The sequence below is a fragment of the Rhipicephalus sanguineus genome, chromosome 8 (assembly GCF_013339695.2).
Source record: "Rhipicephalus sanguineus isolate Rsan-2018 chromosome 8, BIME_Rsan_1.4, whole genome shotgun sequence".
Taxonomy (NCBI): Eukaryota; Metazoa; Arthropoda; class Arachnida; order Ixodida; family Ixodidae; genus Rhipicephalus; species Rhipicephalus sanguineus.
Window position 1 is genome coordinate 165681361 of NC_051183.1, and position 24852 is coordinate 165706212.

Genomic DNA, 24852 nt, shown 5'->3' on the forward strand with positions numbered 1-24852 from the left:
AATCGGACGAATGGTCGCTAAATATACAAAGGGCGTACCTATCTTTTACGTATTTTTTGAAGATAAATGCAAGCACGGACCATCCCGCACATCATGTCGTAAATGACATGTCCAACTGCCAGCTCTTTCAAAACCGCCCCAGTGTGAAAAAGCCCTTCTCGCTGCATGTGCGAGCACTAGCTGAGGAAACAGGCGTCCCGTTACTCGATCACCGCTTAATGGCCCCACCTTCACACGCCCCGCCATGGAAATGGCAGGTTATAGACTGTGACACATCTTTCGTACATATCACAAAGCATGCCCCACCTCTGCATATACAGATGTACTTCCGTGAACTGACACACAAATACACCTGTCCCGAATTTTTCACTGACGCGTCAAAGTCTCACGCAGGTGTGTCCTATGCAGCGATAGGCCCATCTTTTTCGGATGCAGGTGTCCTTCACCCAAGCACGAGCATCTTCACAGCGGAGGCTTACGCAATACAGGCGGCAGCAAAGCACATTAAAGAATTAGGAATAAGTAATGCAGTCATATACACGGATTCGCTAAGCGTCGTGAAAACCTTAAAAACTACTAGAAAGTACAAAAACCCAGTCATTGTCTCGCTATACTCCCTCCTGTGCGACATATACATTTCCAAACAGCATGTAATTGTATGCTGGGTGCCAGGACACCGTGAAATCGAGGGAAACGAACAGGCAGATGCGCTTGCAACATCAGTCCATGCAAACGCTCCGCAATCATATCTAGCTGTCCCCGCAATGGACCTGAAACCCCTCCTAAGACAGAAGCTGAGGGATTACTGGCAGCGTACATGGGACCAACAGCTGCATAATAAATTACATGTAATCAAGCCTTACCTCGGTGACTGGCCAACCACATCAAAAACACGCCGCACAGATGTAACACTCTGTCGGCTACGTATCGGTCACACACACAGCACACATGCACATCTTTTGTCCGGTGGTGATCCGCCCAAGTGTGAGAGATGTGGAGAAGCACTTACGGTGCTTCACGTCCTCATTCAATGCAAAGAGTTAGACGTCATGAGAAAGAAGCACTTTTTACTACCCTACCGACAGCAATTTCCACTGCATCCTTCCATGTTCGTCGGTAGGGATCCGCTCTTTAAATATGATTCATTGCTCGCATTTTTTAACGACGTGCGTAGTTTTCATGTGATCTACCCACGCAATCCGCAGCACGACCTCTGAATAGAGGTCGCAGCTGCGGTAGCTACACACAAAAGCACCGGCCTCGCGGCCCTTGGACTCAAGGGCGTTGACGAGGCACTCGTGCTTATGCCATATATCTTCACCATAGTTTGATCACCACGAGCAGAGCCATGCATTCCATTTACACACATTTCACGTCACCCCCATGATTTTAATACTTTGTTTTACCCTCCTTAGAGTGTGGAATTTTAGGCCTCTATACAGCCACGAAGCACTATCATAGCTCACATCCCTTATGTAACGTAAAACACGGGTCATTGTGACTTTTTCACCACTGTTCATGGCGCTCTTTGGCCAAGCATGGCCCTTGCGCCATTAAAACCCACATATCATCATCATCACAACGGTTTAATCATGATCATGGGCTTTAGTCGTCGCGATGGAGACATGCCACTAGGCGTCAACATGGGCGCATCGACGCCAAACGGTGCTATAGCTGCCAAACACCAATAGACATTGTAGAAGCTATCATACATCACTACACGATAAGCACAACTTCTGTGAAGACACGTTTCACTTTCGTGTTATACCGATTCCTATGACGCAGGGATCAGCCATGTTTTTTTATATTTCGCAGGCCCCCGCAGTAAGCCGAAAAACACTAAAACCTGCCTAATCGGTTAACGCAGCACGTTGTGGGGTTAGTAGGTGACGCACATTTTTCTTTTTGAAAGACACCCAGCGCTAAACTTTTAACACAAGCACAAAGACATGACGGGACGGGCACTGTACTCCAACTAAGTTTATTGAAAACCGGACGCTTTCTAAAACGATCTACAACTTTCTAATTAGAATTTTGGCTCACCTTTGTTGCTTTTGCAGTTTGTTAATTAGCCTTGCCTAAATATGAAATAAAGCAGAACACCAAAAATAGTGCGACTTACTAGATGCAATGGTCGGCAACATGCATTTGGTCATGTCGTCATAAAGTGCGTCGGCATATTTTAAGTTCCGGTAAGTGCGCGACTAATAGAATACCTTGATGTTCTACTTTAAAAGGCGAGTCAATAAATCTTGTGCGTATTTGGGTACTTTGTTTCTGTGCCCATAAAACCTCAGCAGCAACGTGGAAGACCCACTGCCTCGCTGCAGCTGCATTCCCAATGCAGTCTATTTTCAAATTTTTACGAAGATTTAAATTCAAGGAAGCTTTATTACTCCACACTGAAGACAAACCATACTGAAGACAAGCTATCCATGTCATGCCTTTATAATGATGCCATATACAGCGGCACCGGATTTCGATCAATGAGGCTTGTAATGCTCGCGTTGTAATCACTTCAGCAGCAAGGACTATGATAAAACTAAGGCTAAACAAAAAAACTTCAACACTGCGAAATAAAAACAAGAGTCAATACTTGTAAAGATGCCAGAGTCTTCTTACAAAATCGATTGGTGGCACTCGTACACAGCAAAAAGGTTTCAAAGAAGATCAGGCGACATATTCTTGGCTCATCCACTGCCATGTACTAAGATTACCAGACGGAAATATGGCACTGCAGTCATTAAGCCTCCATAGGTAGAATGATTTGGTCTGGACACGTGGAGGGTATTGTAACTTCTTTTACTGTTCTTCGTGGCTTAAGGTGCTAGGCTAACACTGTTTTGAGACAGAAAAACATATCAAACATGACACGAGGACCCACTACTGGCCCTATTCTAGTGTTGTCCTTGTTCCTTTTGTGCTACGGTTTTTTTTTATCACGACATAAACCAACTCACTCAACAAAGTGTTTTAATAAGATTGTTTTTAAAGTTGATGATTGGTGTCATTACGATTCCCATGCTAAGCGAACTTGCGATGCTTTCATATATGTAGTTGGAAAACCATGATTTGGCTTAGCGAATGAGACTCATAACATGCACTTATTTCTCATATTTCAAACAACAATATTTGTCCACTGTCTTTTCGAATCCACACACTGATGGAGCTTCAGGTTAAGTAAGAATATGTAGCCATCTGGCCAATCTGTGACAAAAAACAAAGAAGCTTCAGAAGCAACGCAAGAGACCACAAAGTCATTTCAAACCTCATGGTTGAAGTTTAGGGAAATTCATGCTCTGCCCATCAATTCCACGATGGCGAGCATTGTGGTTGGCAGCCACTAGCACCAGACTCCTCCTGTCGCGCTCTCTGCATGAATAAACTATATAGTCCACACTGGCTTGATGACGTTGCTTGCGATGCTGTCCCATCCGCAGACATCTTGGTGCGGCAGGGGCTCCAGGCTCTGATGCCTTCAAGCTGTGAGTTGGTCGGGCCATTTCTTGACTATGGGAGTTGGGCCTTTTCTCGGCACTTCTGCATCAGGGCTCGCAGCAGAAACTGCTTCCTCGACAGCTCTCGAACATGCTGCAATGGGCACAATGAGCTTAGTGAATCTGAGACATTTAACACAGTGAAATGACTACAACAATGCGCTAAATCTTTGTGCACATGCACCAACTTGGCCAAAGCTTAAAGGGGTGGTGCCATCAAATTTTGAGGCTATATAAGAAGCCTGTTGTGGGTTTCCTCTGTATGCAAGGACATTCCACACGAAGGGTCGGACACAGCAACGTTTAGAATATATTTTAATTTACTTCCAAAGTGTACCTAAATGCCCATTCTCCCGATCGAAACCCATCGCTAGCGCGCCAACACTGACGTAGATCTGTAGGATGGGCAACGAAAGTTGTAGTGACGTCACACCGAATCTGCTGTAGTAACGTGAGTGACCTCCGGACCTCCGCCACTTCCGCAACGTACGTACCGGCTGTAGTGAACTAGAATATATTCTAGTTCACTATAGTACCGGCAAAGCATCGGTTGCTACATCACTCGCCGAGTTTCGATCGCTTCCTGGCTAAGTGCGTCACAGCCTTGTGTGGTCACGTGACCACGCCTCCTACACTTCTACGTCACTGCCCAACCTCGGCGCCCAGAAACCGAAACCGAAAGTTGTGCACATCAAAAGGCGATATTAAATTATTTAGCGAGAATACATGAATCTTGGTGCGTGCATCATGCCTCCTGGAGCTATAGGAAACGCTTACAGCAAAGAACGCGCAAGCCACAAATTTGGTGGCACTACCCCTTTAAGGCCGAGATATACCAGGCCATGCGTGGCGATGTCAGATACGCCAGATATACGCATTTTTCGATGGCAGCCAGTTCCACAATCTACAGGCCGGCGCGTGCCGTGCCGCGGAAGTCCGCTGTGGAGCGGTGCATACACATTATCAGCAGCGAGTCTGTCTCTCTATGTTCTATGGTTGTCGTGCATACTTTTTCTCGCTCTCTGCTTGCATACCCGTGATTTTCTGTTGATGCGCCAATTCAGTTTTTTTTTAGGGGCGTAGCTCCTCTTAGTCTAACCTTGTCACGTCTCCGTTGTCCGGCGTCACCGGCGCAAACGGCAGTATCTCCCGTATAATGCAATAGATGGCGCTGTCTCATAGAAGTACATACAAACTGCAGTTCAGGGACAATATTCTAGATGGCGCTGCACACAATCTGAGTCGTCATCACCATTTCTCGTCTCATTTCCTAGATGGCGTTGGTCCAATAGAATTGTGTGCAATATGGCGCTTGTGTGAATCGACACTAGATGGCGCTAGAAGTGCCGCTGCTCCCCGATTGGCTGCTGCGCGGGGATGCGCGGGGAGCTAGCGCCTCTCTCATTCTCCTGGATCGTCGCCGTACGTGTCGGATCGTTGGTGGAGCATGAACGAAGCGCAGCGGCGGGCGCGCGCTTGTCGGCGGCTTCGCGGGCGCGCACCGCCTCGAGATCTGCCTGGCGCCGCGTTCGCTTGCTTGGCGCTCGCTCGGCGGCAGCCAGACGGTGCGCGCCAAGGACACCGCTGCGAAACGGGCTCAACGAGAAGCAGATCCCGAGACCATGATTGCTTCAGGAGCTTCGCCCAAGCTCTTCATCATTCATCCGTGGATACGCTGTAATTTTTTTCACTCCGTGCACTGTTTGACTGTGCGTTGCAAACGATTTTCTTCAAGTGAATGACGTTAGGGACACTAAAGGCAAATATTAAGTCAACGTTGATTGCTGAAATAATGGTCCAGAAACCTCGTAGTGCTACTTTTGTGCCAAGGAAGTGCTTATTTTGATATAAAATCACGTTTTAGTGGTCCGCATCGCGTTAGCGCACTTCAAATCACCCGCCTGAAAGCAGTGTTTCTCGCGTCACTGCTGCCCGCTTTTACTGCGCGGCGGCGTGCGCCATTCGGGCATCCGGCAATATCGCATGCACGCGGCATTTTGTCGAACTTTCTCTCAGAGCGACTTTCACGAGCGCGCAAAACACACGCGGCAGTACGCGATACCGAAACTACCACTAAGACGCGACCGCGTGAGTGAAGCAGGGTGCCGGGCGAAGCGCAGTTCGGCGAAAACGGAACCTTTGAACCACGCGCGCCGTTCCCCATGGCAACGTCAAAGAGGTTCTTTTTGCCATGAACAGAAATGAACAAGCAGCATTTTATTACGTCTCTTGATGCACGGAAGGTTCTTTTTTTTATTGCAGCGACTTTGATTACGAGTGATCAATTGTAGTCGAACTCTCCCACGTCATCCGGATCATTTCCAAAATGTGCCGCTCGTCATGTGATGCTAGCTTAATTTCTCGATAAGTAGGGCACTGCTGTTGATAATATTGCCTGTTTATGAAGGGTAAGAGCGCACTGAAAACGAACACACAATGAAGGCACATAAGATAATACTGCCGCTTTAGACGTTGTCATACTGTCACAAATTAGCGTGTTATAAAGCGCGCGCGCAGCCGCTTTCAAGCAGCTGCGCGACAGAACGGCGCGTCCGCGCGCCCAAGAAGCGCGAAAGACGAAAAAACAAGCATCAAAAGACGCCGGCGCGCCGCATTCTCCTCACCCGCTGGAGCCAGAAGCAGACAACACGATCAACGCCCGGCAAAGCCTGGGTGTTTCTAGAAGGAAGAGGTGACGCATCCGCGAGCGATGCCGCCGCGATTCGAACCTACGAGAAAGCTCTCGCCCTTTCCCCAAGCTTAGCTGTACTACGCGCCGGAGAACACTCCCGACGCTTCTAGAAACCAGGGGAGAAGGGATAAAAGCATGCGACGAGGAGTGCAGACAGGAGTAGTGCAGTCAGTGAGAGAGTCGAGAGAGGAGTGAGTCAGTCGGCCCGGATGGTGAAGTTATGCTACGTGTGGCTTCGTTAGCCAAAGAAGACGTGTTTATGATGGTGTGCGGTCAGTCGCTCGTCGATCTGGAAGAATCCGATGACGACACCATGTGAGCCGTGACAAGTCACGACGACGGTTGAGCTACGACGATCAACGCTGGAGCTGGCGTGAGTGTTTCCTTGAAGAGAAGCATTCGATTACCGTCCAAGTATTGTGGACTGGATACGCCATTATCTATTCAGGACTTTAACTGTCGTTGAATAGTGGTAATGCATGCGATTGCATTCGTAGCGTGTGATCTGTTTGTTTAGCTCCCGTTGTGTAAACACCATCTGAATTATATTGTGAAGCTGTAACGGGTACCAGCCGAGTGTGCACGTGTTTGTGTTATTTGTATTGCCTTAACTGAGAATATATTTCGTTTTCGTTTGTATTATCGACTCTCGGCTCTGACTCGGTCTTTGGACCACAACCGGCGTTCGCTGGCGCACCAAAGGACCAACTCTAAATTGGACCAACTCTAAAATGGGCTTTAGTCGTCGCGATGGAGACATGCCACTAGGCGTCAACATGGGCGCATCGACGCCAAACGGTGCTATAGCTGCGAAACACCAATAGACATTGTAGAAGCTATCATACATCACTACACGATAAGCACAACTTCTGTGAAGACACGTTTCACTTTCGTGTTATACCGATTCCTATGACGCAGGGATCAGCCATGTTTTTTTTATTGTGTCATGGATGATCATGATAGCTGTCATGGTTTACTGCGCCGTTGTAGGCTGCAAAAGCCGAGAAAGAGAAGGCTAAGCAGAAGAGTCAGAACCTCAGCAACTTTCGGTTTTTCAAGATTCCAAAGGTGCGGGTGAATGCGGCAAGACGAGACAGCTGTCGCAACGCCGGCAGCGCGAGTGGATCGCCCGCCTCAACAGGAAGGGTGTCGCCGATAATCCGCAGAAGTACAAAGTGTGTTGCCGACACTTCTTATAAAATATGCAAGTCTCGCACCTACGTTACCTACTTTAAAGCGCTGCCCGTTCCTGTCATTGTAAAAGTGTTATTTCAGGCACCGCGGATGCAGGCATTGCTTTGAGCAGAGCGTTGGTGTACTCTGTTTCGCAGGGCCACAGTCTCCAGTGGGTGCTGCTGGCTCTGCAAGGGCTTTTCGGCTCACGAGCTGCACTGGCATCGGCACCTAATCGTCGTTTTTTCATCGTCGACGACGCGAAATCCATTTCAGCGATACTAGGCCTCACATCCAATTTCCTGATGTGCGTCGGCAGCCACGAGTCGGCGCTGTCCGTGCACGAACGCTCCTGCCGCACGAGCACGCCGTACTCTACGTAAAAAAGCAGTGCCGCGACATGGGAGCACGCATCGCCGTTCCCGGCCATGCACGTACAGTGCGCGGCAACGACTTCACCGTCGCACTTGCACAGAGCCCATGAATCCACAGGTGGCCTGTTGAGGCTCTGCGAGTGATTGACCTGGGCAAAAAGATAACATTGCATTCGGCTAGAAGAATAAAACACTTTAACGTACCTTTGTTTTGAGAATCACGGAGTCTGAGGAAACTTCCTTAACCGATGGCTCGCGCACCCAACCGCTGGTCACAAAATTGTGGCCTTCTAATCCTTTTTAAGCCTTTAGTTGCTGGCGGGTAAGGAAGCTGGTCCTCAAAACAAGGAACTCGCTTATGTCTGCGGTGTCGATTCGCGGCCACAGGTTGATGTCTCTTACTCAGTCGCTTTCCCGAAGCTCAAAGGGGTCCACACCACACAGGGCAGCTTTCTCACTGTAGCGCGCCTGGTCTTTGACGCACAGCGTCGCTGCATAATCCGTTTGATTATGCGTCATTTTGCCGCAAAACAATGTTGCATTCTTGCACGGAGATGCCAAACCACACGCCCGGAGACCGACTGCGACCACACATCGACGACCAGGCTAGAAACGTTACCTGCTTTGGTCTGCTTGTTATTGCTTCAAAATGGCGGATTACCCAGAGTACACAGCGAGACTTGCCTGCATGTCGCTGTCGATGCCTGTCGCGCATACACCCTATTAAAACTCGTTTGTCGCCTCTCACCCTTTCCTTGACTGCTTCTGCGCATCTAACTAAATTCGAGTCCCCGGTGATTATCACGTGCTCCGACTTTTCTGCTGGACTGTCCCGCACCTGGCCACTGCCTCGGTTATTAGCGCGGGCTACAGTGTACTAGAAGTATTGGATAGTTGCCGGAGCGGAGGGCGGCGGCCGTAGGCAGCGTGAAGCCAAGAGCGAAAACTCCCGCTAGGGGCGCGGGTGTGCTTTTCCCGAGGAGACCATGCCGGCTGCAAGCGCTTGCCGCCTTACTTTACCGCATGTTGTTGCGACGGGTCAGCGTGTTTTTTTGCAAGTGAAGCCGTGACTCTTTCTGTGTTCGACGCTGTGCTAATGACGCTTTGAGGGTAATGGAAACGAAGAAGAAAAAAACGGATACGCATTGCTATGCACCCGCAAGAGCGGCCGGGTATCCTGGTTTTCGAGAAGCAAATGGACGCACGTTGTCTCTTTTTGGGGTGCCGAAGGACAATGAACGGCGGAAATTGGGACAGAAATCTTCACCGCAAGGACAAGACTCTTTCTGAGACTTCAGCTGCGTGCGAGAGGCACTTTGAGGAGCATTTTATTTTGCGCGACTATGTGCACGTCGTCAACGGTCAGGAAGTAAAGATTCCTCGAGGTAAGCCGGCGCTGACCGACGACGCGGTCGCTACTCTTCTGCCTGATTTGCCAGCCTACCTCTCAAAGGAGACGCGTCAGCGAAGACCAGAGAGAAAACGCGTTGCTGCGTGCCCAGCTACATGCACGAAGAAGCTGCGCTTGTCTCGACGCGATGTTCTTGATACGTCATCCCCAGATGTGGGTGCGGATGGCGACGACAGTCTGGATGGGATGGTGCCCCGGCATGATCTTCATACGATTGTGAACACTGTGAGTGTCCCTAACGGGTGGGCGCGACTTGAGGCTTCGGACTTTGATGGTGTTGTGTTCGCCACGACAAGTGTAAAAAAAGAACAATTTGCTCTTCTTCACGAAAGAGTGCTGATGTTTGCAACGGACTGCGCAGACACAGTTACCGCCCGCCTACACTTTCGCGGAAAAGAGAGGAAGGACGTTGCAATCAGATCGGTAAAGGAAGCGGCAGAGACTTTTAGATACTCCGATAGTGCTTTTCTTTGCAAGGGTGCCATGGACCAAGCAGAAATTGACAACAACTACAGCAAGGATATCACATGCCACCTCAAACACTCCGTAGACATTGCATACGGCATTGTTCTCAGCAGATCTTGCTCAGGAACAGTAAGCAAAGAAGATAAGCACTTAACTTGTTCTGCGACATTGTGCTGTTAATTTTTTTTTATGTGGGAAAAAGCACCCTTTGAGACATGAAAAAAAAACAGCTTCACTTGTACATTGCAGTGTAGTATCATGCAGCTACAAACTTCATGCGTCTTCGAGGCTTTTCGAAAACTTTTCAGCGCGAACGGGACGGAGTTTATAAACACAAAGCTAAATTTCGATGCGTTCTCCTGCAGCAGCACGAAGTGCATGCATCCCGATCAGATATTGCTGCAGGTAAGCGCCATGTACTATCATCGCATGTTACAGATCTTAGGGTTGCTTACATAACACCTTGCTGAAATGTTTGATTAAGAGTGCGTAGCAGCGCACATGACAGGAGGGGACAAAAGACACATCAGCGCTCTGGTTCTTCTCTTCTGTCTCCTCCTGTCGTTTTGAGCTGCTACACACTCTTAATAATGTTGTACCAACACGCCCAATCCTGCTGTCTTTTAAGTGACATATTTGGCACGAGGAAAAATGAACATGACATTCTAAAACCTTTCGACGATGCACTCGCTCGTGCCGGCCAGCCGGGAGGAGGAGGAATGAACTATTAGACACTTTTAGCTGAGCGTCACTTACGCTCAGCCTCGCGCAGATGTAGCTCCCCGAGACGGTGCAAGGAACTGCATACATTTCGCGTTTTTCATGAGCGCGTCTTGCCGAGACGGACTCAACTTTGCTCCAAAACGACGGCAAACGCTCCGGTCAGTTAACTTTCAAGAGGAGCGAGAGATGCATTCTGCGTTCCACCGCTCGCACGATAGTTCTGTTCACGCGCACTACACTTCATACAACGCGTTTGTGTGTAAACGAGGATTTAAAAAAAATGCTGGAGTGGAAACTCCCAACGCATAGGCGGCAAAGGTGAAGCCACGGAATAGGGGAGCGACCAGCCGCTGCTCGGGAAACGAGCTTGCGCGCCATCTGGCGACCTTCTATGCAGGACGCATCGCGCCTAGGCCGCCGCTCCGGCCACTACCCAATACTTCTAGTACACTGTAGCGCGGGCCACTGCTGCTGTATTGTCCCCTCCCCTTCCCAAAACGACTTCGCGGACGCTGGGTCCTGTGACCCTTGCACCTGTCTTTTCCAAACCTGTTTCCCCCTTCGCGTCTACCACTGTGGGGGTCGATGCCCCTCTGTTCCCGCTGTCGCTTGCTTCCTTGTTCGCCATGACTACCTTTGCTAACCCCTCCTCGGCTGACTGAAGCCTTTCCCCCATAGCCATCGTTTTTTCGCCAACGCATTCTCCAGCTCGGCGATTCTTACCATGAGCTCATTCTGGGCAGCCATCATTATTTCCATTTTCGCCTCTAACTCGCATTGCTTACACTTGGCGTCAGCTCCCTCTGTCTTCTCATCCGTACAAACCTCTATTTTCCATCCCATTCCGCACCCTGAACATTTTACGGTCTTTTTGACCATGACTAGATCGTTCACACGGCGGATTAGATACACTTAAAGCCAAATGATATCACTAAACTCCGCAAGTATGCTACACTGCAAAGCACATGTGTACCTTTCAGCCACGTGATGTCCGAACAAACAAATAATAATAAAAAAAACCCAGGCAACTGTCACACAGGAAACAGTACAAAGTTGTAAGCCCTATTAAGCTTCAATCTAGTGGCTTATGTACTCATATAACTAAAAAAACCAGCTCGAATCATGCAAAAAAAAAAAAAAAAAACTTATCTGACGCTGTCATTCCGGAGCCCACGAAAAACACGACCGTCCTCTAGCAGAACTATGGTGGCAGAACCCTCCAGTAGCAGATGGCGCTGCTTTTGACAGGCAGCGCCATCTCTGGCAGAAAAAGAGAAACTGGGGTGTGAGCAGCGCGCGTTTTCCCTTCTGTCTTAACCGCGTTGGTGCTCGCTTCTATGCACGTGCGGAGCTCTCGCGGTGCGCTTGCGGCGGCTCACAATGTACCGCTTGCAGTGCGGCTTCAAAGAGATTTTCAAGCTTGACTGGCACTTCCGAAAAGCGAACTTGATAAAATGAGTAAGGCTCGTCGATCACGTTAACGGTGAAGAGCAGACGATCGACGACAACGACGCCCGACTCAAAGCGAAATGCATTTCCCAAGTCGCGATTACACCGTGTAGGACGTATAGACCTCGTGAGCTGGTATGGTAGCGTAGAGTTACTGTATATGCTACCTTTAGGTAGCATATACAGTAACTCTATGGTAGCGCTACTGCTCTCGCCCTCTATCGGGCCAGCGGCGCACTGTTAGGATTGTCGCCTACGGGCCCGTCTGCATGTTTCAAGGCGGCGGCTATGGTTGTGGCGGCCGCTGTTCTCCAAGAGCGGCCACCGTAGTTCTTTTTTTTTTCTGTCTGCGTGTGCAAATACGCTGTGCTAACTTACGTGTATTTATGTTTTTTTCTTTCTGTCTCAAAAACCTCTCAAACTACAGCCGTTTAAAGTAAAGTCCCTAGATTTTTCCCTGTTCTTTCTTAAGTACCGACAACCATTGAAGCGCCGGCGACGAATCTCATTGGCTAACGCTCGTTTTCGGTAGCCATGTTCTTCCTAACTCTTTTCCAGCACCTGGTGAAACGCGTCCCCCATTCACTAATGACAGGGGGTTGACGAGAGGAGAAAGGCGCGTCGCGGTAGCATATTGTCCGCTGAAAGATGCGTGGCTAATGTACTTAGACGCACATGGCTTTGTAAATCTTCCAAGTTAGGAAGAAAATGGCGTCGGACGCCAGCTGCGCGTGAGAGAGGGCCGTGAAAGGAGGCAGTTGTCGGTACTTAAGTAAAAAGGAAAAATCTAGGGACTTTAGTTTAAAGCTGTAGCCGAAAAACCAGCAGGCAGCGACTCTTGTTAAAAAAAAGCATTCCACAAAACTTCGTTCCCTATTCGCTTCAAGCCATTCGAGAAAGAGAGACCCCTCTCAGTCATTTTTTTCACTGAAAACCGAACTGCGAGCCCTACCAACAAAAAAAAGAAAAGAAAAGAAAAAGCCGACAAACCCAGCTGCTTGCGCCGGAAACAAGTTCTTTTGCGTCGCTTGGACACCACGCGGGGAACAGTAGATTACCCCCCCCCCCACACACACACACACCAACACGCTCACAACGCGCACACACACTTTACAGACAGTGAGACTGCAAGGCAGTGCAAGCGCCCATCAGTTCGTCACTGGTTGTCGTCTGCTATTAAAGCGCATCGCCGCCAGCCCGCGCGTGAACGTGAAGACAAGAAGCGACGATCGTGTGTTGTTGTGCGGTTTCCGTAGGATTGAAATTGCAATAACGTGCGTTTCAAGAGGAGTTCTTGGTCGCTTGGTACGAAGTTGCACGCGAGTGGTCAGTGTGTGGTCTGAAAGAAGAATTGATGTGCGCGATTCCGACATTATTGGGAAATGCAGAGTGCAATCGAAAACCGTGGACTACGACGTGCGAGTGGAGGTGAGCTTTTGATTTTTTCAGTGCTCTACGTGTGCTGAGCCATACCGAACTGTTTTCGTTCCCAACGAAGAGGACGCGGCAAATTTGTGTCTGATTCCGCACCGGCCACCCCTGCTCGCCGCTCTGGCTGGCAAGAAATCACGCGTGAGAGCAGAAGACGCGGACAGGTACATTGCCCCTCTAGGTGGCCGTTGTTAGCCTGCTATCTTCCTATTTCTTTGTGACCTTGTAAGCTTGTGTATAAATTTAAAATAAATAATAAAATGCGAAAAAAAAACGCACGAGAGTGGGGACACTTATGGACGGAATTCCAGGCGTTGCTTACGCAGCCCCGCACAGCTGCGGTAGAGTTGTCTTTCATTTTCGTCCGACTTCTGAGGTAAACCGCAGAATTTTAAAGCTAGTTGCTTCCGAACGGTGTTCCTACAGCTGTTGTGCCAGCCATGCACGCAGAAGTACGAAAAAGTACCGGACTACTGCGACGTTTTTACGTCCTTTCGGCGAGGAGCCATGCGTTTCTACCGTGACTGCGGGCACGGGAGCAACAAACGACAATCCCAAGTTTTCCGCCGCGGCCGTCTGGTGGCGCTGCCTGTTAAAGGTAGCATATACAGTAACTCTAGGTTCAACAAAATGTGGATTGCAATTAGTGCAACAAAATGTGGATTGATGGTATTCAATGATCACGGAGACCATACGGTCTTAATACAGGGCCAAAAAATACCGAGGGTAAGCGAGTACAAGTACCTCGGAGTATGGGTAAATGAGGGGGATAGATATATGGAGGTACAAGAGAAAGCATCGGTAGCAAAGGGAAAGAGGAATGCTGCAATTATGAAGCACAGAGCTTTATGGGGATACAATAGGTACGAGGTGCTTCGAGGGCTGTGGAAGGGTGTGATGGTTCCGGGGCTTACATTTGGGAACTCAGTGATGTGCATGAAGTCAGAGGTGCAATCAGGAATGGATGTAAATCAAAGGACGGTGGGCCGCCTCGCGTTGGGCGCTCACGGGAAGACGACAAATGAGGCGGTAAAGGGTGATGTGGGATGGACAGGCTTTGAAGTGAGGGAAGCGCAGAGCAAAATGAGATTTGAAGAGAGGCTGAGGAAAATGAAGAAGAGTAGATGGGCAGAGAAGGTTTTCAGGTATTTGTATAGAAAAAGCGTTGACACGCAGTGGAGAAAAAGAACTAGGAGGCTCACCAGTAAATATACGGCTGGCAGTGCGGGCGATATGGCAACAAGGAGCATTAAGCGGAAGGTCAGAGAGGCGGAGAGGACTTATTGGATGACAGCGATGGAAAAGAAGCCGGCTCTGAGTAACTACCGAAAAGGAAAAAACGAAATAAGGAGGGAAAGGTTTTATGATAATTCAAGGGGAAGCGCTTTACTGTTTGAAGCAAGGTCGGGCTGCCTTAGAACGCGTGATTCAGTAACGAAGAAGAACAATGTACATGCTGCGGGGGAACTAAGGAAACGATGGAACATGTACTGATTGAATTTGGCGATATTCACCCAGGTATACGTGTGGGCACGAGTCTACATGAAGCCTTGGGTTTTAGGGACAACAATGGAAAGCTGAACACGCCCGCGATAGAAATAAGTAAGAGACGGTTAGAGTATTGGTGGCAGAAAAGTAGAGTTCAAGTGCAAAAATAAATAATTGGGGGAAAAAAAGGTCATTCTGCCTTAAGAGGCAGAGAGATGGACCGTGCATTTATATTTTTTGGTATAATAACATAGATTTAATCAATGTAGATAAGGCATTAGGACAACATGAAACAAGGAAGTTTTTTTTTTTTCTCCTTCGAGCCTGGTGGCAGACATGTCACCGCTCCGTTATAAAGGGGACGCTCATAGCATCCATCCATCCATCCAAAGCTGCAGCGCACTAGGCGTATACCTCGAGGTAAGTCTCATTCTGTCATGTTAAAGATGAATAATGGTCCACATGCACTCCGAAATGAAGCCGTACACGTTATCGATGTTCTGCGGCGTGGACTACGAATGATATGATTGTTGTTTTGATATGGCATGCTCACAGTAGCAGCCGCGTACTTTCGTGAACAAATGTTTGCGGCGTGCGAAAAAAAGATCATACGGCCATGGCACTGCTTCCTGAGAAGGTTAGAGTCAATTCCTCCGGGCCGCTGGAGAGCTAGCTGAGCTTTAACCACTGTGAAGCAAGATCAACTGCTCGCCTCGTTTTTTCGGCTCTCGCGTCATGCTTGCAGTCTCTTTTAAATGCGAAGCAATTCTTAGCGAACCTCTGGCACTTTGAGCGTTTCTATCTACGTATCTATCTATCTATCTATCTAGCCGCCTACGCCTGGGTGCTCTCATGATCGCCTCCTTAACTTGGTGTAGACCAAAATTTGCATGGGAGGGTAAGAGGATTTGACGAATATGATTGCCGGGTCATGACATGACTAACGTTAAAATCCTGTCGCGTACGTCGTCAAACCCTTTCCACTAGACACGTGTGGCACATAACCGTTTACCATGGGCCGCGGTGTACGGGTATGCGCCACAGGTGATTGACAGTTTATATCTACCCAGGAACGGCGAGAACAGACATTGGTTACTTAAATGCTAAAGCGTTAAGGGAAACCAACGTCGGCAGCATTGACTCAACGAATAGAAAGAATGAAAATTAGGATCCCAGCAGGAATCGAACCCAAGAATTCTGCGTGGCTATCAGGTATTCTACCACTGAGCCACGCCAGGTCTATAAAATGTTGCAAAGGTGTGGTATATTCTGTTTCTCTCTCCTGTGGAAACAGTTATATCGGGCAGACCGGCCGCTGTCTTAATCAGAGATTGAATGACCACAGGTTGTCGATGAAAGGACAGCCTTCTACAAATCTGTCTTTACACTGTCGCGATTGTAAGTGCAGCCCGCTTTTCCGCGGAACGAAAGTTCTAGCAAGACACAAGGAACGTACTATACGTGAGATTGTTGAAGCGTATTTTATCTTCAAAGCCGGAGATAGTTGTGTTGCCAGGCCGTCTGTGGCGTTGCACGAGGTGGAGATTGCGTATCTCGATGCGCACTTGTAACCGTGTGTTGTTTAACCTTGCACACGTGGTTTATTTGCTCTTCATATTCTGTGTTTTTTCAATAAACTTTCAGTTGTTAGTATGCGCCTGTGCCGTCCGTTTCTCCCTTTGTCCACGTTTTTCGCGCAGTTTTTACAGAATGGATTACCAACTCGCCCAACAGTCTGTTCTTCTAAGTCTATAAACTGGTTTGAAAAAAACAGCCTACGCAGGCGTAATTCGGTACAACGTCAATTGTGGTTGTGGTGCTGGCTATCTAATTTTACAAGAAAGCAATAAACGCTACATGATACTCCTACGATATGTACTCCTACGATACAGGCGTCGTATCAGATTAACGTCTGTAGTTCCAGTGTCGGCTCCGCTTTTATAGCAGTCTAATAAACATTACGTTTGTATTCCTACGATTCAGCAAGCTATAGGGGGTATGCACTGAGCCTTGATCCGCAAGGCGGCAACACCATCGCCGCGCCATCTTAGAGGTCCGTTCGTACACGCCATCCGTGCTGTCCATGCGTCGGCGTGCAGGAGGTGCTCCGGGGGTATTTAGTCATTTGTGCCGTAAGGATCTCGGACACAGCGCGTGCAGCGAGCTTTTTGCGCGTGCGGCGAGTGCGCGGACCGTCAAAATGGCGACCCCGCCGCTAGCGCTACTCGCGGATGACGTCAAGTGCTCGACCCCGGAGGAATACATTAACGAGAGTTACATATGATATCCACATCACCACACCGTAAAGTGCACTTCATCCACCAGAACGGCGCAGTGTCCTCTTCATTTCTTACGAGGCTGGGCGATGGCCTCATGCTCACCGAGGATGATGCCAGATTGATTGACAGCCGCTTTGTAGATTAGGCTACGTAGGCCACACACACTCAGGTAGTCTACGAACACGACAAACACCATCCACTGATGTTGGTCTACGTAGCACTATCCAGGCCTACCAGCCTCGACGGCTTGAACCTCAGGTTCCGACATGTCGCCGGCTCTGTCGACAGACAATTTGTCGACGAAATGACCGAGGCATCCACGAATTCCAACAGCTCTACTATACCACATACTTCACTACACATGGACCCCTCGTCACCACGATCACGACCGGATACTATAACAAGTCATGACCAGCTGCTGGTGCTCACTGATTACGGTGATGATGTCCTTGTTCAAGAACTGTCAAGAACTTCTTGCACACATGTACACGGGTTCCTGAAACGTGCGTGCGCTCTTGAGACAGGTATAAGCACTACGTATCAGCTTACCGCTACTGGTGTTGGTAATACCCACGTTGCATACGTAACCGTAAACAACTGGTTATATAACACATATGCGGCTTTGCAACATATATATATGTGTGCGTATAAAATTTATACAAATGTTTAGCGTCATTTTGTAACGTGTCGCTCAGTAAAAAAAAGTTACGCCACCGTCCCCTACCCGCCGCATGCTTCGCATAACATCGACTCCCATGGTACGTGGGATCTGCCGAATTTTTTAAGATATCGAATTGACAGGCGTATAAAAGCTGTTGCGTGAACGCGGCTAGAAAATCGCACAAAATCAGAAGGTGGCTACTTCAAGGTTGCATTTGCAAAGCATGTATTAAGTGCCAGTTAAATTTAGCGGCTTAAATATATATCACCCTAATAAAGTGACAAAAATAAAGCAAACCTGCAGAACGATGTCAAAGCTTGCAAAAAATGCACAGACGTCCGTTCCGGCGTGATAAAGCAGCCTTCCCGACGCGTGAAATGCAGGCGCCGAACTTCTGACAATGTGCCGAGTTCACTTGAATTCAACCAACCGCGCAACGCTAACGGTATAACGCGAATGTGAACGTTCAACGACGACGGGTAGGTCTCACGAGCACGGGGAATCAAAACACAAAGTTGCTTCACCTACAACCGTAACTGGACTTTTAACAATGCATGCGCCCCGTTACTTACCGATTCAGGTAGTCGGAACGAACGAAAGCGATGAACTCAGACAGCCAAAATAGAAGGCGAGACAGCGCTGTCAGCTATCCACGCTTGCCGCCTTTATTTCTCGTGCGACACGCCCGGGAACCGATACAGTTTAACACGTGAATCGTGTGCCTTGTCTGCACTGTTGAGGCTGGCCACTAAACCGCAATACTTCGGACCCGCTTGCGCTTCCGCGGGGTCGCTTCTGCCATCGTAGAAATGCGCAGCTTCGCACAGCAAGCCTCTCGATTCAACGTACCCAGCTGACGGCCCCTCAGTTACCCGCACCGAGAGAAGAACGCGTGCGCACGTGCGCTACCGCCACTGTGAAAGGGGCTGAGTCGGCCGCGCCTAAAGGCCCGAGCACACGTACGCGTTGCAGCGCGTCAACGCGTGACTTTTTGACGCGGCGCGCGTAGCCGCGCGCCCTCTCTCCCCATAGGGAGAGGGCGCGGCGCAGCGTCAAAAAGTCGTACGTGTGTTCGGGCCATTCGGGCCTTTTCAGAGCTTTCCGACAGAGCGGCAGCGCGGCTGGCGCGGCGCTGTCGTCACGCCGCAAACTTGAGTGACGGCGCGCTCCGCGTGAGGGCGTTGCGAGCCAACCCCTCAAAGCGCGTTGCGCCGCATGCGCTTCGTATTGTAAACCACCTGTGCCCGGCCAATTTCTCGTGCTAATTACTTCTTCCGGTTGTAGGAAGCGGTGAAGGAAGTACAGGTGCGTGTGGGGACAGTCTTCCTTTCTCGGCACTCGGCAAAAGAAGACGCACACGCAGCGCTACTATAGCAACAACAATATTTTTTAAGACCCGACCACCTTATATTAGATGGAGGCGAAAATGCTTGATGCCCGTGTCCTTAGATTTATGTGCACGTTAGAGAAACCCAGGTGGTCGAAATTTCCGGAGAGCTCCACTACGGCATCGTTCATATCCATATCGTGGTTTTGGGATGACCATGCTGATTCAGATACCACTGAGTGCGTACTTGTGCTCAGTTTCAACAATGATTCGAGACAAGTAATATCATCTCTGTATCGAGCCATTGAGATAGGGTTGACTTTGCATGCATGATCAGTGCGACTAGAAGATATGACATGACGGTAAAATATGCGTCCGGGCAAATGATGCGTTACTATGACAGAGGGTGTGGAAAAAAAATTGCAGTGGCTTAGCTCGGCTATGCCAGGATATACGTAGCGTTAGCAAAGGTTCAGCTGATTATTCTTAGCTTTCCAGATTGTCTAGGATTAATAGCTTTCTTATGTTCATTCTTCGTACGCTGGACCGCTAATTGCCAGGCAACTACTTCGGGATCCGATGAGATAAGCTTCTCGGCTCTTCTGCGCCGTTGAGCAGCATTTGCGTTCTCCTTCTCCATGGCGTTACCTAGAGTCACTGGAAAATTTCAGAGTACCGCAAAGGTAGGCTGCACGCGGGCAACATTGGGCGGCGGCGGCCATTTCCCTTCCGGACCATCCGGCGCGTTGGTAGCGTGTGTGGAGAAGTGACCGATCTTTTCGCTTCGATGCCGTGTTACGCTCGGCGTAACTGCAATATATGTGTGTGTGTTTCTTCAAAAGGATATCAGAAGTGATTTCGAGTCATCGACAGTCAAGAATTGACTGCGCGGTAAGCGGTGTAGCTAACGAAACGTGCGGCGAATGTTGCCATGTGCTCGCGAACTCTCTTCGTGGCTTCATCGGTCTCTTTTCGTTTCACGGCCGGGTGTGTTCGCAAGGTCCGGAGCTGTACACATATTTGCATTAACGTAATGACCGTGCGAGATGCCATTTACTTCGACACTTGGTGAATGTTGACTATTTGAGCTAGCTTTGCAGTCTGTGTTCAGGTTCACTTCATAGCGCATTCGAGAACATTATCGAACATCGAGAACATTCAGCATTGCGTCCTTCGACTGAGCGCTGACGCAAACCTTACTTGCGCACCGTGCTTCCTGTTCAGCTGGGTGTTACTATAGTAGAAGTGGTGTGTGTACGGGAAGTGGAAGTTGTGCGTGAAGTATTTGTCTCTGTTCGGGACGCCAGCAGCCGAACGCACGGGCGAATCGGCGTGCGGTAGGTATACGGTGCATCTTATTTTGCGAATACGTTGTCATTTCCTAACAGATAAGTAGAAAATAGGCCATCAAAAATGATTGGACGTCACTACTCAGTTGTTTCATTCCCTATTTTTTGTCTCCTTAATATTCCCAACGTTGCAGTGCATTTGCAAATATTTTGCTGTGTTCCGACAAAGTTTTTTTTTTTTTTGCGTTGCCAGCGCGTAAACAGCTGGGGTTCGGTTTCTGCACTGCTTTTAATTTCAACTTTTTTTTTTCGTAATGCACTATTGTTGAAGCTTCCTCGGCGCGGTGCTTTATGATATTTTGATCAGAAATAGCCTATCCAGAAAATTTTTAACGCGCATGCTACTGCAACACAGTATGTATATAGATTTAGGGCTCGCATGAAATCGATTCCCTCAATGCGTGAAATAATAAGCCGATTGTTTTTTGTTTTTTTTTTTGTTGTGACCATTTCTCACCCACTAAACAGTATTGTAAGGGTACGCTCGGCGCAATGCAGCATTAGCAAATTAGCAACATTTTTTTTTGAAAAAAAAAGAAAATACGCTTAATAACATTGCCTTATACCAAGTTTATCAACAAAGTTCCACGCTTCCGTTTTGCGCAGTGGCAAATGATCATGCGACAATTGCCTTCAATGTATACAGTAAACAGTTATTATTTTAATAAGTCTTCGATTTCGCTCTCGTGCGTGACACGCTTATAACTCGAAATGCATGAACAATATGTTCAACAGATCGAGATAAAAACAGCCGAGCAAACAGAAAGGTATGTAGTATGTAGTTCTCAATATCGCTGAACATAGCGACCCGAAAAGGTTAAGTGTCCTGTTGCATGAGAGCTTTTCCAGCAAAGTTTGTGTAGTTCACTGCAGAAAGGAATGTTCTTCGAGGGGGGCGAATTCATTCCACGGCCAACTATGCAGCCACGTACAACGACGCTCTTTGTCATTAATGTTTCCCACACGGAATGCAAAAATATACGAAATTCCCGGAGTAGCTCACCAGCAACGTTAGGTTACTGGGGAGCTACTCTCTGGCACCTGCATGACGCGTTTAAAAAAGCGACGAAGTACTTCTAGGGACATATCTTAATAGCGTTTGCTGTCGGGCTAGTTGGTGCATAGTTGAACTTCAATTGATGGCGCAAATGTTAAGACAGGAACGTAGAAGACACGTAAGACACGGACAAGCGCACACTCGCAACTAAATTTTATTCTTCCGAAAGCTTAGCTTAAGAACCCTCAAGCATGCGCACAACACCACAAAAGCAAAATCAATCTCTGATACCCCCGTTTGATCAAAACCTATCCACCAAAAAACTGTACTCATTTTGATAAAGAGTTATAGAAGGAACACTGACACACAGATCGCCAGCTTTCTGTATGTACATAGCCTCAGCCAATTCCCTTGCCACTTTGTCTTTGCTTTTCCGCAAAATGCGCACGCTGCCCAGTAGTGGTTTACACGTGCAAACTTTACACTGATGTGGCAAATGAGATCCGGTCCCATTCCTCATACACAGGGCATGCTCTGCTAGTCGGTCATTAATACATCTGCCTGTCTGGCCGATATACATCCGGCCGCAACTCAAAGGAATCTTATAAATAAGACCCGTAGCACATTCCATAAAGCGCGTCTTCTTCGTGTGTTCTTTCCCACACCCAGAGCTCTTATCTGACGACACACGAGCACAAATACGAGATAGTTTTTTCGGAGCCGAAAACACCACCGGTACATTATACCTAGAGGCCACATTTTTCAAAGAATGAGATACCCTGTGAATGTAGGGAATGACGACTCATGAGCTCCCCGCTGGCTCATGAGCTCCCCGCAGGTTTACTCATGAGCTCCCCGCTGGTGACAAACTTCAAGTTTTAGATATTCTTTTCACGATTAACGAAGACCATGTATGTTGGATGTATCACCCTCGTGTTCAGAAAGAATTTTTGCCATTTCATTCCGCCCATTCGAAGAATGTGAAGAGAGCGATAGCAACTGCTAGTTTGCAGATGGCTCTAAATAGGTCCTGCTCACATGCAGTTCAAGAAAGCTTTGAACTGCAAGTTTCTAGACTTGTTTCCGCGGGTTACCCTTCATTGCTTTTAGGATCTGTTTTTAGGCTTTATTGAAGAAAGATCGGCGTGATGTCAGTGGTGCTCCTCCAGTGAATGCTAAAAATAGGCGTCCCCTCTTCATTCCCTACATTCACAGGGTATCTCATTCTTTGAAAAATGTGGCCTCTAGGTATAATGTACCGGTGGTGTTTTCGGCTCCGAAAAAACTATCTCGTATTTGTGCTCGTGTGTCGTCAGATAAGAGCTCTGGGTGTGGGAAAGAACACACGAAGAAGACGCGCTTTATGGAATGTGCTACGGGTGTTATTTATAAGATTCCTTTGAGTTGCGGCCGGATGTATATCGGCCAGACAGGAAGATGTATTAATGACCGACTAGCAGAGCATGCCCTGTCTATGAGGAATGGGACCGGATCTCATTTGCCACATCACTGTAAAGTTTGCACGTGTAAACCACTACTGGGCAGCGTGCGCATTTTGCGGAAAAGCAAAGACAAAGTGGCAAGGGAATTGGCTGAGGCTATGTACATACAGAAAGCTGGCGATCTGTGTGTCAGTGTTCCTTCTATAACTCTTTATCAAAATGAGTACAGTTTTTTGGTGGATAGGTTTTGATCAAACGGGGGTATCAGAGATTGATTTTGCTTTTGTGGTGTTGTGCGCATGCTTGAGGGTTCTTAAGCTAAGCTTTCGGAAGAATAAAATTTAGTTGCGAGTGTGCGCTTGTCCGTGTCTTACGTGTCTTCTACGTTCCTGTCTTAACATTTGCGCCATCAATTGAAGTTCAACTTCTAGGGACCGTGGTACTGCTAAATGTCCGGCCGCGCTCTGCATTCAACGCACCTGCACCCAAAGCGCTTGGAAGGGATATGGCGGCAAGAGGCCACGTGATGCGAGTAAGCGAATCGCGTCGACGGCGGCGCGCGGAAAACAGATGCGATACTCTGAAATTTGTCTAGTGACTCTAGCGTTACCAACCTGCAAACGCCAGTCAGAGGCGCTATCAAGCGCCTCCAGCGCAGTGTCAGACGGCGACTGCACAGTGAAGGCGAATAGCTGCGCGCGCGCTGGTGCCAATACGTCTGTCAAGGCTACGACGTCACTCTGGAAAGCGCAGACCGGCGGTGGCGGAGTCTGCGTGCGCGCCGGTGCCAGTTTGTCTGCCGCGGCTACGACGCCACTCCTCCTGAACGCGCAGACAAGCAGCGGCGAGCCGCGCGCGGCGGTGTCGGAGAGCGCGTGAGATGCCAGCTCCGGTGACCCAGCTGTGTGACATCACTGATCCTCGCGCATGCGCAGCACGGCTCATGACTCTCCACGCGAAATCGGCTCCGGCTAGGGAAGTGTAGCTAACGCTACAAAAGATAATCTGGAGAATTTTCTGCGCACAGCAAGCAGCGGCATGTACAGCGTTCCTTTCAAAGATGAAACGCTTTGAAATCGCGATTATGATGATAAGATGAAACGTACTGCTTTATTCTGAACGGTTACCAGTAGATTAGTTAGGGTTATGCGGTGGGGATGCCAAATGACTGATGCATGAAGTTACTTCATGAAGCCTGGGATCGTCGACCGGTCGCGTCATTCGGGAAAGTAGCTTGCTGCCGTACGCATTGCACTTGGATATACGTGTCGCACTGAGTTTCCCCGACGTATATTTCGCGTTCGTGCTCCTGCTTTTGCGAAGTGACCTTCGTGTGTGCTTGGTCTTCTGGTGCAGCGTTCGCACAGCACACACATGGATTACTGTTGTGTGCCACTTTGCAAGCCGCGGTCTGAAAAGACTGCCGGCATGTCATTTCACCAATTCCCTGCTGATGAGGAACTGTGCGCGAAGTGGTAGAAAATCATTTCCCGGGAAAATGTCGTGATTAATGACAAGTCTCTCTCCACTGTCGTTTGCAGCAAGCATTTTCTTTTGAGTGACTATGCCAGATGATGCAAAATTAAAAACTTGCTCCTAGCGTGATGCCAACCGTATTTGAAGGATACCCAACGCACCTGGTGCACCCTGTGAAGAAACCACGCAAAGTATCAAAAGCTCGAGACTCTGCACCTTCAGGCAAGCGGACGAAACGAAATTATTATTATTATTATTATTATTATTATTATTATTATTATTATTATTTTATAATAGCAATGCCATATGGAATGGCATTGCTCAATCCAGCGGTAACACCATTGAACGAGTCCAGAAAAAATTCCTCAGCATATATAACCATCGCTTTGCTAAAAATGACTCTGGATCTCGTTCAAATGCTGCTGAATCATTATCACTGCCATCACTTCACTGCCGACGAAATCGTTCTGATCTCTTATTTCTTTACAAGCTAGTCCACGGTATCATATCCTGCCCTGTACTTCTCGAATGTGTTAATTTTCGAATTCCGCGTAAGTTAACCAGAGAGAACAGACCGTTTCATGTACCCGCCTGCTTCTTCCTACACTCTACCGTTCA

General features: G+C 48.4%; 1 protein-coding gene across 1 annotated transcript in view; it reads right to left on the reverse strand.

Moving 5' to 3' along the window:
* Positions 1 to 2371: 2371 nt before the first annotated feature.
* LOC119402460 (tumor susceptibility gene 101 protein) overlaps positions 2372 to 24852 on the reverse strand; it is a 255350-nt gene continuing 232869 nt past the window's right edge. The window contains exon 12 of the mRNA XM_049418650.1: positions 2372 to 3591. Coding sequence (XP_049274607.1) covers positions 3511 to 3591 — 81 coding nt within the window. The 3' untranslated portion in view covers positions 2372 to 3510. The remainder of the gene's footprint in view (positions 3592 to 24852) is intronic.